The following is a 14,878-nucleotide window of genomic DNA, read 5'->3' as shown; positions in this document are numbered from 1 at the left end:
TTAACAATTGGGGCTGTTAGTCTGACCATGCATCACTGTGATCAAATGTGGACTTCCTTCAGAGGGTGAAACTACAAGTCTTAACCACAGTGTAACTTACAGTTTCCTAAAAACGTAAACCTGGCAGCTATAGAATACACTATGTGCATTTATAATAGCTATTTTATATATTGTAGTGTCAACATTTTTAAATTAAATGTTTTACATTCACATGTGAGGACTCTTTGTCATTTGGTTTGAATGGGCTTGAAGAAGCTTTCTGCCTCCTCCAGTTTCCTGTAATCCTGGGCTTCTGCTGTTGTTGCAACTTAACATCAGCTGGCAACAGAATGGAGAACTTTTAAGGGGTTTTTCTGCAGCTTGAGTACCTGCTGTTGCCAGTAAGAGTGGAGCCCTACAGCTGTGTCGGGTCCAGGAGGACTGCCTGAAGCTGCTTTTGGGGGGCTTTTCTCTAATCAGGACGCAAAATGCGCTTTGCTCCTTTCCCTGTGGCTTCAGGGAAAGTTTATTTTGGAATTGTGACTGGTCTGCCTGAAGCAAAACCACCTGGCTGTTCCCACTGCTGAGGTGGGGGAGTGTTGCCATGAGATTGGGCTGTGCCAGTCCAGGATCTGCACAGGAGGATGGAGTGTGCAAGGGCAAGAGCTGGGGATACACCCTGGGGAGCAGATGGGCTGCTGAGCACACGGGTGGGTGCTCCATGGCATTCTCATTGGAGTGAATGGAATTATACTCCAACCTTTGCTTCAGGCTTGGCTAAGGCAGGTCTGGGTTCCTCTTGCCAGACCCTGCTGGGCCGTGGTGGAGGAAAGTGTTCAGGCTGCACCTGAACCGCGGGTAATTAACACTGAGCTTGGAGGGCAAGGCTGCTCAGCCCTGCCAGAACAGGCTGCACGAGTAAGGCTGGAGCTGTTGCAGAAAGCACACAGGGAAGTGGTTGAGCCAGCCTGGCTTGATTTATTCCAACACACGCACTGTGGTGTTCTGGGGAGAGAGTAGCAGCAGTTCAGGCCAGACTCTGGTAAATCGATGCTGGCTGTCCATGATCTCCCTCCTGTCTTCCATGGTGAGGAAGAGCATGAAAATCATCCCAACTCACTCTGGGAGTCAGGGCCTGCATCCCTCAGCTGCTGCTGGGACAGTGGTGCCTCATCACGCAGTTCTCCCTCAGACAAACCACTCTGTGTGCTTAAATCCTGCAGCTGGAGGAACAGGCACTCCTCAGCCACCTTGTTAGACAACCTCCTCCTCACCTCCCTGTCCTACACTGCTCCAAGCACGCTCAGAGCAAACCCAGCCCCTGGCTCACAGCAGCATCCTGCCGCAAGCCTGTTCTGAAATGATAGGTTTTAAACGTGTTTTCCTCTTCTTGCTGAAGCTGTAGGGGAAAAGATTCCTTTGATACAAAGTAATTAAGGTCACAATTTAGACAAAGTTAAGCACCAGCTCAAACTTCAGGTGAGGCTCAGTGATCTCCTGTCAATCACCTGGGCAGTCCTTTCCAGGGCCACTGCCTGTCAGGAATGTCTCCATGGGGGAAAACTGAGGATCCTCAGTAGTCCATGGAATTCAGGAAGAACCACACAGCTTGCATTTAGGTCAATTGAAAATAAAAAAAATCCAAGTCATGGAATTTGTTTGTGAACGGTTTGGTGCTGAGCTGCAATAGCAGCCTCAGCTCCTGCAAGAAAATTATCTTTAAAACAACATCCCTTGAAAACAGTATTTCCTCCAAGTCCTTACTGGAAAACAATGAAGCATCTGAGTATGCTGGAGAAGCTGTTTCTTAAAATAAAATCATTGTCTAGTGGTCCTTTAAAAAACAACCCACACCAGAGAAATAGCAAAGTATCTCTTCATCTTAGTAACCTCAACAAAAGGAATTGAGTTGCATCCTGCATGTGGTGGACCAGAACAGAATTCCTGCTATTCCACGGAGTGACTGATGGCAGCTGAAGCCATAAACCCTTCCCTTACCGATTCTCCCGATGATTTCCTCGCATTCTTGCTCAGAACTGGATGCAAACACCAGGCAGTTGAACGTGCTCCCATCAGGGCTCTCGGGGGAAGAGCTAAAAATGGAAACATGTCCATTATCCAGCACAGCTCCGAGCCCAGCCCTGCCTTCAGCCGCACCAGGACCCTGTGGTTGCTCTGGACCTCGCCTGCTTGTTTTCCCAGCCCCAGGTCCCTCTGTCCCCCCTCCCAGGGCCACAGGCAGCACTCACACCACACAGAAGGCAAAGATCCTGGGGCTCCACGTGCAGCGTCCCACGCAGGAGATGGAGGGGTAGGGATGGCGGCACAGGAGCTGTGCAGGGGACAGGAAGGGGCTGGTGTCTGGTGTCCCTGTCAGCCCCATTCCTGCTTTATACTGTCCCCAGGACCCCTCCAGCTGGGCTCCTCATGCCACCAGTTTCCCAGACCTTGGATGTCACTCACTCACCTTGGAAGAAGCCTTCTCCTGCACAAGGACTTCTGCCTCCTTCACATCAAATAAAACCTCCTGCAGGGGGGATGAGGGGGAAAAAGCTCTGATCAGCACAGCCCTGAGCTCTGTTTTTAATCACTCACCAGAGATTATCCAAATGCAGAGGTGATGGAGCACAGTCAACACCAGCTTCTTCAAGTTTCCTCTGTGCTGCTCTTTTCCCCCCACCACCCAGTGCTTCCACACTTCAGTCTTTTCACAGAGGCTCAAACAACTGTGACCTGGGCCCTAAAGTACCCCTGGAATCAGACTTCCCAGAGTTTTCCAAGTGCTTTCCTGCACGCGGTTGCATTTTTTTTCCTTAATGCCCTTTCCTATCCTGGCTGCTGAGGTGCTTCTGACCTGAAAAAACCCCACAGGGGTGATGGGGTGGCAAATATTCAGCCAAGCCAAGTGAACCTGGAGCTGGCAGGAAAAAATATCCATGGCAGAGACCCTGTTAACCTGCATTCTCTCACAGAGCCCTTCCCAGGATGTCCCCAGCCCTGTCGCTCACCCGTGCTGCCAAATCCCTCTCCAGCACAGCAGGGATGGCCTCCTCCAGCACCTCTTTGCCACCGTACTGAAATGGAATGGAAAGGAGGGAACAACCCTTGGAGGTATGAAAAGAACCCCACAAGAGATGATTCACCCCATGGCAGGTCTCTGCCTCACAGCCTCACCGTCCCAACGCTGGTCTGGCCCAGGTACTGCAGGTTGTAGAGCAGCCTGGGGAGAAAAGGGCTTGGGGGCATCAGAGGAAGGACCCCACACATCCCTCCTGCTGCTCTTTATGGGGGAAGATGCTGCCAGCCCCCTGCTCACCTCCAGGCCGTGGGGGCAGCCTTGACCCCACAGCCTTGAGCAGAGATCTGGGATAGTGTGGGCACAGGGCTACCCCAGTGCCAGGACTCAGCCCAGCCTGGGGCTGCCCATGGCACAGACCCACCTGCCCCCCTGCTGCTGCCGGGGCTCCCCCTCGCCCCTGTGCCGGGGGCTGTGCTGGAGCTCGAAGTGGGGCTCCTTCTCCTTCAGAGCCCTCAGGTAGGGCAGCAGTGGCTCAAAGACAGTCCCGTCGTGCCACCGCCACCGGAGCAGGCGGAAGGTGAGTGGTTGTCCCTTCAGTCTCTGCAGCACAGCCCCAGCCTGGAGGGAGGAGGGAGCAGAGGGGAGCAGGGGGCAGGAGAGGGGGGGACACCCCAGCCCTCTGTTGCCACCCACCTGCCCAGGGAAGGCGTTTCTCAGTGAGCAGCCATTGATCTCATCGAGGATGTCACCGGCCAGCACCACCTCATCCACCTCTGCCTGGCTCTCAGGGAGCACCTTGGTGACAAAGACTCGGCCATCCACGTACCTGGGGGTGCAGAACAGCCTCAACTGAGCCCCAGGGACCCTGCCTGGCTCCCCTTTTGTGCCATCCCTGACATTTCACCCATACACAGAATGCAGGGAAAAGCCACCCTATGGATGGCAGATACTGGCAAGGCTGAGCTGGTGGGGAGAAAAGCACCCGAGACAGCCCCAATGCTCTCAGGAGGACATTTATTTCCCTTTTTTGGGGCATTTTCAGTGCTATGATGACCAGATCCCTCTGGAGAGCAGAGAGGAGGATCAAGAGCTCTTACCTGAGCACCATCCCCAGTGCTCGGCACGGGACTGTCTCATAAGTGCTGCACACCTGAAAGAGAGTGGATGGTGACAGTGCCCTTGGCAATGGCCACGGGACATCCAAGGGACTCCATGCCCTGGATAATTTCTGGCACTGATGCCAACCCAGGGCTTTGGGAGCCCAGGGAGAGGCAAGTCCCAGGCTGAGAGGAGACCATCAGTGACTGCTCATCTTTGTCCTCTCTCAGGACTCGGCTGTACCCAGGCCCTGAAGGGACAAAACTGCTCTATGGATGGAATGGCAAAGCAACAGCAAACCTCAATTCATTGAAGAGCCCTCCTGCCTCACCCCACATGTCCCCATGCAGCCGGGGGACGCAGCTGCCCCTCCCCAAAGCCGCTGCTGTTTGCAGCAGCACTTACTGTCACATCGCATTAGCCAGGGACCCGAGACACGGCCAGCTCGGCCGGGGGCACTGGCTCTCAGAAATACCCCAAAGCCACTGGGATCCCAGGCTCTGCAGTAGCACCACGGCTCAGTGCATGCCTTGACCAGTCCCAAAGCCGCCTTGAGCTTTTTGGGGATTCTTTTGCATTTAAAAGGTGGTGGAGGGATGCTCCTCATTGTTAAAAGACATGAAGGCGTCCCTGCTGTTCTCAATAACACACTGATGTTTCACTGAGCAAACCAAGAGTGAAACCAGCTGAGGCGTAATCTGTGTCAGCCCAGGGAAATGGGGATTATTTTGGCAAGAAATCAGGGACGGGAACATGGGAAAACTTCACTTCTATCAGCGATTTAGGCCTGGGTGGTTCTCTTGCTGGGTTTTACTCCCAGGAGTGCTGGGATCTGCTCCAGATGAGGGCCCAGGTACCCGGCAGGATCCAACCTCTATAGCAGAGGCAGCTCTACTCGTCCTGGTGAACCTGAGCCAATTCACCCCGGGCTGTGTGGCAATCCTCCCCACCAAACCATTCCTTATCTTCCTCATTTGACTTTTCAGGGAGAGCCAGGTGGCAGAAGGACAGCTCCCAGGAGCGATGGGCTCTTACCGGCAGCAGCCAGCTCTCATCCAAGAAGCTGCAATTCTGCAAACAAAGGAGTGTCAGCACCATCCGTCCCAGCAAGGAAGGGGCCAGGGCCCCACACTGGCAGGCCTGTGCTGGTCACCACCCCACTGATTCACCACTGCACCTGTAGGTCCAGGGAGAAATCTATCTCTGTCAGCACCAGCAGCAGCGAGAGGAAAGGCTCTGCAGAGGGATGGGGATGGAGAGGCAGTGTCACTGCCAGGTTCCTGGCAGCCATAGCCTCACAGGGACACAGCAGAGGACAGAATAAAGCCATTTGCAGTGTAACTCATGAGTCCTGGGAGTGAGGCCTTGAGAGCATCCCACACACCCAGCAGCTGTGGAGGCTCATCCCAGGCTCTCACTGCTGGCACAGGTGCAGCTTGGCACCTTTTCCCCCCAAATTCAGACCAAATCTTGGAGCAAATTCTACTATTTCTCCTCTTAGAAGTACAGCAAAGCTGCCCAGGCTCTCCTACACAAGCCTTGCAACCACACTGCTGGGTCTGCAATCTGCTCATGCACCAGCAGCATGGGTGATTTATAGACCATTGATGTACAGGTTTAACATGGAGTTATTTATCATAATCAAGATATTAAAGGCTTCCACCCTGGCCTGGCCCCTCAAGGAGCACAGCCATGGATGGAGGGAGTGCTGCAGCCTGTCAAGGCAATGCAGCCATTTAAACCCCCGTGCCACCCCTCAGTCCAGGCCTATCCAACACAGCCTCCCCTCAAACCAGACTGGGTCTGCTTAAGGTAGAATCCTTGGTACAAAGGAATAACATGGAAGATACTTCAGAAGCAATTTCCCTATCCCATGCCACTAAAGCAAACTTAGATGGATTAAACCCCTGTTTAAATATTTACACCTTTTTTTTTTTTTTTTCCATCACTGCAGCAACATATTTAGATTCCAGAGCTAAGTTTGGATTAGAAAAATCACAGTGGACTCTTCCCTCTCCCCTGCAGCAGCGCAGTGCCATAACACAGGCTGCATCCTGCCTTGGGTGAGCCACCATCTTACCCCGGAGATCTTCACTGCCGAGGATGGAGCTCCCTGGATCATAAAACTGAAACCCAGTGAAACAGCACAGATCACGCCTCCGTTTTGCAGCCCGTGGCCCGTGGGTAGCAGCTCCCGCCCCGTGCCGCACCTCCAGGAGCCGGGGGACCTGTGCCAGCTGCCTCACGGCCACCGCCAGCACCTTCCCCTGCAGAGCCAAGCGCAGAAAGTGTCGCCCCCGGCCCTGCGCCGTCCGCGTCCGCTCACAGCCCCCGGCTCTCCGGATGCTGGCGGACAGAGGGGTCGGCCTGTTTGGGGACAGTGGAAGCAGTTTTGGCAGCACACGGGAGCATCCTCCCTGCACCTGGGATCTTTGGGATGAGAGTATCGTCACAGACACCAGCACAGCTCAGATTTTCACCCCGGTCTAGCTCGGAGGTTCTCACCGGCCGCTGGTGTCCGGGGGAAGCTGCTCTAGCCAGTGCCAATAATCCCGTCTCCGGAAGGCCCAGGCTGGTTCTGCGGGAGGAAAGGAGTGCGAGGCCCCTCGCCGCGGGCCTGGGGACGCTGCCACCGCCCGCCCGGGCACGAAGGGTCACTCACGCCGGAGCCCCTTGCGCAGGATGCTCTCCAGCAGCTGGCACAGGGACACGAGGTGCGGTGAGGTGTCCGTGCAGGGGCCGCCGCCCTCCCGCAGCCGCAGCACCGCTCCTGCGGGGAGGAGAGAGAGCGGCGGCACCCTTGGGTGCCCAGCCGGGGAAAGGGGAGGGGTACCCCGGGGACAGCTCTGCACGGCCCCACGGGAGGGTCCGACATCCCGGCTGCGCTGGGCAGGAGCTCGGGTAAACCTGCTCGAAGCCAAGGTCGGGCGGCGGGGCTGGCCCGGGCAGCCCCAGCGCGGCCCCCCGTCGGTCCGGTCAGACCGGTGCCGGTGCGCGGCCGAGCGCTGCTGGAAGGAGCTGGCACAGGTGCCAGGGGCCCCACGCTCACCTTTAAGGGCGCTCAGCAGAGGCTCCTTCCTGGCCATGGGCTCCTCGTCCCCCAGCGCCAGGTGACCCCGCGACGGCGGCTGGACGGGAACCGAGAACGGGGAACCGGGAACGGGGAACCGGGAACGGGGAACGGGAAACCGGGAACGGGCCCCGCCCCGGGAGCGGAGCGGAGCAGCCCGGCCCCACAGGCGGGGGGAACCTCTCACACACACACAGGTGTACGTGTACTCAAACAAAGCACAGACACTGATGTACAGAGGTGTAACACAGTGACACGTATACCTATTGAGCTGTACAGGTACATGAATTCCACACATTGTATCGGCACCAACCGCATATAGGAGGCACACGTGCAAAACAAACACGTATTTTTATCTCTCTCTACGCGTATTAGGACAGGCTTTGGGATATGGATATATCTGTTATAGAGCTTCGGTGCCGGCCCCGCGGCAGCTACACACGGGGTGTGTGTGGGCAAGCGCTTGCCCTGTCCGTAGGGATGCCCACGCGCGAACAGCGATTCCGTGGATCGGGAGAAGGGGCGGTGCGGGGCTCGGGGGCGGTGCGGGACCCATCGGGGACAGTGCAGAGTGCTCCGGGACAGCGCAGAGCGCTCGGGGACAGTGCAGAGCGCTCGGGGACAGTGCAGAGCGCTCGGGGGCGGTGCGGGACACATCGGGGACAGTGCACAGTGCTCCGGGACAGTGCAGAGCGCTCGGGGGCGGTGCGGGACCCATCGGGGACAGCGCAGAGTGCTCGGGGACAGCGCAGAGTGCTCGGGGACAGTGCAGAGCGCTCGGGGGCGGTGCGGGACACCTCGGGGGCGGTGCAGCTCGGCCATGGCGGAACCGGCGGATCCCGGTTCGTGCCCGCTGCTGGCGGCCGCTCGCCGGGCGCACGAAGCGGCTTTCGGGGCTGCGGCGGTGCTGGCGGCGTGGGCCCCCGGCCGGGTCAACCTCATCGGAGAGCACACCGACTACAACGGCGGCTTCGTGCTGCCCATGGTAAGGGCCGTGCTCCGGGCTCTCGCCGTGTCACTCTTCCGGATCCTGCTGCCAGCCGCCGGGGGTCCTCGGCCACGGCCTTCCCACTGCTGTCCCAGGGTGTCCCCTCCCCACCGGGACCCTGAGGGCTCCTCCGGGATCCCCTCAGGGCCCTGTGGTCCGGAGCCGGAGCTGCTGCAGCCCCCGCTGCAGACAGCGCCTCACTCGCTTCACGGGGCAAGCGATTCTCTTCCCAGCCACATCTCCGACAGGCTGAAGCCTTTTTTCTGCCGCCCCTCGAACAACTTCCCATTCCCAGAGAGCGATGTTTTGGTGGCAGAAATGGTTCAGAACAGGAGGAGCTTCCTGCTCCTTCCGAACCTCTTTGGCTCAGCGGGGATGTCCCCCCTCAGTCCTAAATCAAACCTCCAGCCTAATTATTGTGAGGCTGAGGAGCTGGGAGCAGGTCAGCTGAATTCCCTGGCGGGCAAGAAAACTTCTCCCATTCCTGATGTGGTTACCACTCCCCCAGAACCCAACAAGCAGCACCCGGCACCGAGCTGGGGGTCAGGCACGGCGTTCATTGGGAACGCTGACCCCTGAGTGTGAATAAATAGGCAGAAGTTTAATTCTGTGTCAAGCCGGAGTGTGCAGTGGGGACTCTGAGCTGTTAAAAAAGAACACTTGGATGCTCCAGCTGTGGGCTGAAGCAGCCACAGCTGTCCACTGCCACCCGTGGGGATGCTCTGAGGGGTGCTGCAGGGTCTGAGGCCACCTTCCCCACGCCCAGGCCCTGCAGCTGGGGACGGTGCTGGTGGGATCCCCCACACAGGACGGGACCATCTCCATCGTCACCACGTCGGCAGAGGCGGACGAGCCGCACAAGGTGCAGTTCCCGGCTCCCGGAGCCGGCGGCTCCCTGAGCCCGGGGCTGCCCCGCTGGGCCAACTACGTCAAGGGTGTCATCCAGCACTACCGGGGTAAGGCCGGGGCTGAGGGTGGGCCAGAGCCCCCTTGCAGGGGACTGCTGTTCAGATGCAGCTTTGGGAGTGCTCCAGGGGCTCTTCTAGTGTCTGTGTAATCCTGCGGCTCTGCCAGGACCAGCACCCAGCAAACTCAATCTCAGCTCCAAAGCCCCTCTGTGCTTGGGGGGCTGCAGGGTCACACTGCTGTGGGTCACCCCATGTTCTGAAATGTCGCACAGGGGCTCCTTGTGTCACTCCCCAGGCGCTGTAGGGCACACACAGTCCTGCAGGGGTTCCTGGCCCTCCTCCTCTCTTCTCCTCCTGCAGGTGGTCCCGTGCCAGGCTTCAGCGCTGTCATGGCCAGTGACATCCCCCTGGGCGGGGGCCTCTCCAGCTCGGCTTCTCTGGAGGTGGCTACTTACACCTTCCTCCAGCAGCTCTGCCCTGGTAAGGCAGCACTCCATCCTGGGCCCCAGCATCTGTTTCCAGGTGGGAGCTGGGATGAGGGGGGTGCCCTTAGCTAGATCCCACAGCCCTTGGGAAAATGCTGCTGTGGGTGGGTAACATCTCCCCACCTGGCACTGCCCTGCCTGTGTGGCTCCTCTGGCTCATCCAGCCTGACCTGCCCAGACCTCTAAAATCCATGGGGACCACTCCTGGGGCTGGCCAGGGGGATGAGAGGAAGTTCCCTTGGGAGCATCCTCTCCCCACCCTAATGGCCCCAAAAATCAAGATACCTGAAACACCAGTGTCAATTATCACACCCAGCTGGATCTGGGCACCCAGGCTGGCAGAGATGCCATGCAGTGGTGCTGGAGCAAGCACCTGCAGCTGCAAAACCCCATTCCATGGGAAAACAACCCTTTACTTCCATGTTTGCTTCCCCTGCTCCCAAACAAGGGAGAAAGTTGCAGGAGCTGCTGACCTGTGTGTCTCTGCTGTGGCACAGATGACGGGGATTTGGTAGCCAAGGCGCTGGCATGCCAGAAAGCAGAGCACGTGTTTGCTGGGATGCCCTGTGGGATCATGGACCAGTTCATATCCGTGATGGGCAAGGAAGGCCACGCGCTGCTCATCGACTGCAGGTCAGGGTGGAGCGCTGGGCTCCCTGTGCTGTGCTCACCTCCTTCAGCAGCTGGGGATCAGCTGGCCCTGTGGCCATGAACTAAGGGCAGGAGTGCAGGGAGAGGTTAATCCTTGAACCCAGCCCAAGGTTAACCCTTGAATCCAGCCCAAAAATTTCATCATGGAGCCAGGGCAGCCTGCATTTCAGTTCCTCCTTGTCTTGATTCCTTCTCCTGGAACCTTTCTGCTACTTGGGCTGGGCTGTCTTTCCTGCGGTCATTAGACTCTCTTATGGAACTAATAATCGGGAGGGAGTGAAATGCTTGAGTGAAATCCTAAACCAGCTGGACTTTGCCTCTGTAGTTCAGGATCTGCCACGTGGCCTCGCTCAGGTGTCTGAGAGCCTGGGGCAGGCAGAGGGGTGGGCACATGGCTGAGCTCTCCCTGCAGGTCCCTGGAGACCGTCCTTGTCCCGCTGGCTGACACCAGCCTGGCCGTGCTCATCACCAACTCCAACGTGCGGCACACGCTGGCGGGCAGCGAGTACCCCACGCGCCGGCGGCAGTGCCAGGAGGCAGCAGCAGCTCTTGGCAAGGCCAGCCTCAGGGACGCCACCCTGGCCGAGCTGGAAGGTGGGGACAGTCCCCTCCTCTTCTCTGGTCGGCCCTTGGGGCATCAAGAGCTTGGTGCCCCGTGGGCTCAGACCTGGTGCAGGCGGGTGGGCGCACACCCTGTGATGGGAGTGTGCTGCAGGCAGAGCAGCTTTGGCACAGGATGGTTGCAGGATGCACCCCCACAGCATCGTGCAGGCTGTGAGGCTTTGCTGCAGGGACACAACTGTCTCTGCAGAGGCCAGGAGCCAGCTGGGGGATGAGGTGTTCCGGCGGGCCAGGCACGTCATCGGCGAGATAGCGCGGACAGCACAGGCAGCACAGGCACTGCAGTGCAGGGACTACAGAACCTTTGGGAGGCTGATGGTGGAGAGCCACAACTCCCTCAGGTGAGGATGACCCGGGATACTGACAGCCCTTCTAGGCAGAGCTGGACCGGGATGTGCAGCACCCAGCATTGCTGCTGGCTGCACCAGGACACAAGCTGAAGCTGTCGGTGGTGCAGTGGTTGTGCCCAGGGTGCAGGACAGGGCAGAGCACTGGTCTCCTCTCTCCAGGGATGACTATGAAGTGAGCTGCCCGGAGCTGGACGAGCTGGTGGCAGCAGCCCTGGAAGTCGATGGGGTTTATGGCAGCAGGATGACAGGGGGAGGCTTCGGAGGTTGCACGGTGACGCTGCTGGAAGCAGGAGCTGCAGAGAGAGCCCAGCAGCACATCCAGGTATGTGGCAGAAAAGCTCCAGGAGACTGACTGGAAGATCCCAAGAGAACACTCAGGGGCACAACACAGGGACATTGTTGAACTGTCACTCCTGAGCCACTTGGGCTTGGTGGAACTCATCCAGGAGTCGCCCTGAGTCTGTGGATGCCACTAAGCTCTTGCAGGCAGTTCAGCACTGTGCCAGTCACAGAGCCCTGCCCCAGGACATCATTGCATCGAGAAAGGGAGTGAAAAGGTGCTGGGGGAGTTTCAGGAAGGCCAAATCCATCTACAGAGAAGTGATCTGAGCTGAACTTGGGCACTGCTGAGCTGAACACTGGCAGTTACAGCCCAGGAAAGATCTCAGTGCCATCACCAGTGTTCCCTAACTCGGCACCTTGGTGTGCACAGGTAGCTGGAAATGCCAGCAGAATGGGGGTATCAGGATATAGGGCCTGTGAACAAGGCAGAGCATCATTTTTCTGCTCTTGGGAGATCATGGTGCCCCCTGTAAATAGCTGGGGGAGGAGGAAACGAGGGGCAGGGGAGGCATTTTGTAACTACCCAAATGAGTAGTTACAGTACAGTGAAGCGTGGAGGTTGAGTGAGTGTGGAACTGACCAGTTCTGGCAGCCCCCAGCCCCAGAACCCCAGCCTTGACTGCTCCTCTTGTTTTTCAGGAGAAATACAGTGGCACAGCCACCTTCTACCTCACCAAGCCCTCAGGAGGGGCCAAGGCTCTGCCCCTGTAGAGGAGTGACCACCTCACCTGGGAACCTTGGGTTGGCATCGCCTCCCTCCCCAAGGCTTTCCCAAGGGGATCAGTTTGTCCATCTGCATTCTTTGCCTAATAAAAGCAAAACATTTGCACAGTTGTTCCGTGCCCATGTGAGCCAAAATCACTTGGGACTGTTCCTCAGAGGATACTGGTTTAACTCCAGTTTGCACTGGTGTAAGGAGCCAGTACCAGGGCTGTGGAGTCCAATAGAGCTGCACTCACAGGAGGGGATGGCAGTGGAGGAGCAGCAGGCACTGAGATGCGGCAGAAATTCCTGCTTGGGAATGTGCCTCTGGCCCCTGCCCTACATCTGCTCCAAATGGAAGATAGTAGGGGGGATTTTTTTAGTTTACTTAAAAACAACAACAAAAAAAAACCCAACAACAATAAAGAGGCAGAATATAGAGAAAATATTTATTGAGTGCAAGAGGAAGCCATCTGATCAAAGACCTGCTCTGGAGCCAGCTTGGAAAGGCTGAGACAGCACCAGATCCAACAACCAGATGAAATTAAAACAGACAGGCCTGGGTTAGTGCACGTGCATGGGGAAGGCCTGATTCCTTTGGGGAATGGGATCATCTTTGGTTAAAATTCTTGGGAAAGTCTTTGTTTAGGCAGTTCTCAGTCTTTGACCCTGGATCACAAAGCCCAGGGAATGGGTTATGGAGTCCTTGTGCAGGAGGAGAGAAAATCCCAACCCCAGGCAAGAAGGGAGCAGGCAGGAGGCAGCCTCAGGCCACTGGCACTTGCTCAGGAGATACAAGTGCTTCTTGAAGGCACAGTAAAACCTCAGGGTTGGTGAAGGATCCCTTGAGCCAAGTTCAAAACTGACCCAGCTCCACCCATAGTTATGGAGACTCCTGTGGACTTGATTCACCCACATCCATCTTTGGCTGAAAGATGTACAACCCTTCCTCCAGTGAAATAAAAAGCCTGAAGAGGAGAAGGAACTGTTGGTGATGAGCTCTTCTTCAGAGTCCAAAAGAAAAAAGGAAATTAAAAAAAGAAATAAAAAGGAGAAGACTGCAAAAAGGCACCAAGGTTCATTGTGAGATCCAAGGAGGCTCTAATCCAGAGCAGGGGCAGCTGCTCCTCCAGGCAGGCTCCTCACCTGCTCCCATGCAGCTGGAACATGCCAGGGAAACCTTGCACTGCTTTGCAAGACAGGGAGTCTGCTTGGCAGAGGGCAGGGAGCTTCCAGGGATCCTGCCCAGCACTGGGACATGAAACCCAGCAGAGTCCCAGCTCAGCCCAGCCGTGTGAGAGGAGCTGAACTGGGGCTCAAGGAATCTCAGACTTGTGCCTGTTGGTTCCAGCCTTGCTCTTCCTTTGTGTTTACTGATGGATCACAAGTGCCTTTATAGATGTTGCTGCTGGACAAAAAGTCTTTTAGAAGATACTCAAGGTACTCTGCCCCAAAATCTCTCTCCACATCAGCTGTGTAAGCAATCCCAGTGCAGTTCCCATCTTGGCTGCTGGGGCCATCCCTCTCCCTCCTCTGGGAAGCTCCCAGCCCTTCTGTGTCCAAATGCTCCAGCTGGAGGATGCTCTGCAGTGAGTGGATCTGGCCCCTTGCAGCCTGCTACTGGACTCTCAGGTGCTGAAGGATACAAGGTCGAAGGCAGAGCCCACCAGCCTCAGCACAGGGTTCAGGTGGCATTTGGATCAGGCCCTTAACTAATTTCTTCCAGTTATTCATGTTTCCCAGCAGCCACAATCCCAGTGTAGCCTCCACATTCAGCATAGATCTCATCCACCTCCATTTTTTTATAAAATAATAAAATACATTTATATATATTTTTATATATATACTATGAAAACTGTACAATATTGTATGCAAAAACAAAAGTCAGAGGCCATCAAGTAATGCAACACAAATGAAAGGTTATTCTTTGCTATCGTGGTACCAAATGTCAGCAGCAAAGGACAGACACAAATAGGTGCAGTGAGAAAGCACATGTTACCCCAAACCCCTGCCTTGCAGCTCTCATAAAAACCCCCATACTGAGCAAAACAACCATCTCCAGTGGATAGGTGACCTGCCAGAGAGCCTGGAGCAAAGATGGAAATGATGACCCTCTATAAATCATGATTTTGACATCTGAGATCCTCTCAAAACTGAGGACCTGACAATAAAATCATTCTGTTTCATTTACTTGGGAAGGCTGAAGCCATGGAGACACGCCAGTTTTTGCCCTGAAGGATGAGGTTACACACCCAGCTGTGCCAGAGCTCTGAGTGTGCTGGGCTCCAAAGGAGAAGTCCAGAGCCTGGAGTGCCACAGAGGGTCTGCACCTGCAGCAGGAGCTGCCCAGGCACCGCCTGGATGAAGCACCCTTGAGTCATTCCATAAGATCCTGGCACCTGATCCCAAAAGTCCTGCTGGTGCTGGGCCTGCCCCAGCTCAGGCCTGGTAGAACTGCCTCTCCACCTGCTGGGTGAGGGTCCCGCTGGCCATCACGGTGTGGCTCACAAACTCCTGTGTGAGGGTGCTGCTGGAGTTCTCCACGTGCTGGGTGGTCACCACCATCCCATCTGCAAGGGGAAGGCATCAGGTATGGGGTCACAGGGAACACGGTCTGCCCTGCAACTCCAGGCAGTTCGTTTTCCATCACAGAAAGTGCTGTTTA

The 14,878-nt window shown here is 56.5% G+C and overlaps 3 protein-coding genes across 5 annotated transcripts in view; 1 reads left to right on the top strand and 2 right to left on the bottom strand.

Annotated features, from left to right (window-relative positions):
• Positions 1 to 57: 57 nt before the first annotated feature.
• Positions 58 to 7,988, bottom strand: LOC136369540 (uncharacterized). The gene is made up of 13 exons (XM_066332443.1): positions 7,533 to 7,988; positions 6,930 to 7,224; positions 6,759 to 6,866; positions 6,177 to 6,563; positions 5,274 to 5,332; positions 5,132 to 5,167; positions 4,096 to 4,148; positions 3,420 to 3,824; positions 3,154 to 3,199; positions 2,988 to 3,053; positions 2,447 to 2,506; positions 2,229 to 2,311; positions 58 to 2,072 (listed from the first exon to the last, which is right to left on the bottom strand). The coding sequence occupies exons 1-13, from the start codon at positions 7,986 to 7,988 to the stop codon at positions 1,871 to 1,873; spliced, it is 2,256 nt and encodes a 751-aa protein (XP_066188540.1). The 3' UTR covers positions 58 to 1,870.
• On the top strand, positions 7,934 to 12,345 carry GALK1 (galactokinase 1). The gene is made up of 8 exons (XM_066332007.1): positions 7,934 to 8,151; positions 8,921 to 9,110; positions 9,423 to 9,542; positions 10,045 to 10,180; positions 10,611 to 10,792; positions 11,010 to 11,160; positions 11,329 to 11,491; positions 12,151 to 12,345. Exons 1-8 carry the CDS (start codon positions 7,987 to 7,989, stop codon positions 12,220 to 12,222), a joined length of 1,179 nt encoding a protein of 392 aa, XP_066188104.1. The 5' UTR covers positions 7,934 to 7,986; the 3' UTR covers positions 12,223 to 12,345.
• Positions 12,346 to 12,648: 303 nt separating this feature from the next.
• Positions 12,649 to 14,878, bottom strand: part of ITGB4 (integrin subunit beta 4) — a 29,039-nt gene continuing 26,809 nt past the window's right edge. For all 3 annotated transcript variants that reach the window (XM_066331992.1, XM_066331991.1, XM_066331993.1), the window contains one exon: positions 12,649 to 14,783. In XM_066331992.1, coding sequence (XP_066188089.1) covers positions 14,653 to 14,783 — 131 coding nt within the window. In that variant the 3' untranslated portion in view covers positions 12,649 to 14,652. The remainder of the gene's footprint in view (positions 14,784 to 14,878) is intronic.

The sequence above is a fragment of the Sylvia atricapilla genome, chromosome 18 (assembly GCF_009819655.1).
Source record: "Sylvia atricapilla isolate bSylAtr1 chromosome 18, bSylAtr1.pri, whole genome shotgun sequence".
NCBI lineage: Eukaryota > Metazoa > Chordata > Aves > Passeriformes > Sylviidae > Sylvia > Sylvia atricapilla.
This window is presented reverse-complemented; position numbering and strand designations above follow the sequence as displayed.

What these genes read in the sequence shown, in the direction of transcription:
- GALK1 (XM_066332007.1), top strand. Translation starts at nt 7,987, where the DNA reads ATGGCGGAACCGGCGGATCCCGGTTCGTGCCCGCTGCTGGCGGCCGCT. An exon ending in GCGGCTTCGTGCTGCCCATG is followed by an intron (nt 8,152 to 8,920) that starts GTAAGGGCCGTG and finishes CCCCACGCCCAG; the next exon opens with GCCCTGCAGCTGGGGACGGT. An exon ending in CCTCCAGCAGCTCTGCCCTG is followed by an intron (nt 9,543 to 10,044) that starts GTAAGGCAGCAC and finishes GCTGTGGCACAG; the next exon opens with ATGACGGGGATTTGGTAGCC.
- LOC136369540 (XM_066332443.1), bottom strand. Translation starts at nt 7,988, where the DNA reads ATGGCCGAGCTGCACCGCCCCCGAGGTGTCCCGCACCGCCCCCGAGCG. An exon ending in CCTGCGCAAGGGGCTCCGGC is followed by an intron (nt 6,564 to 6,758) that starts GTGAGTGACCCT and finishes TGAAAATCTGAG; the next exon opens with CTGTGCTGGTGTCTGTGACG. An exon ending in GCCAGACCAGCGTTGGGACG is followed by an intron (nt 3,054 to 3,153) that starts GTGAGGCTGTGA and finishes ATTCCATTTCAG; the next exon opens with TACGGTGGCAAAGAGGTGCT.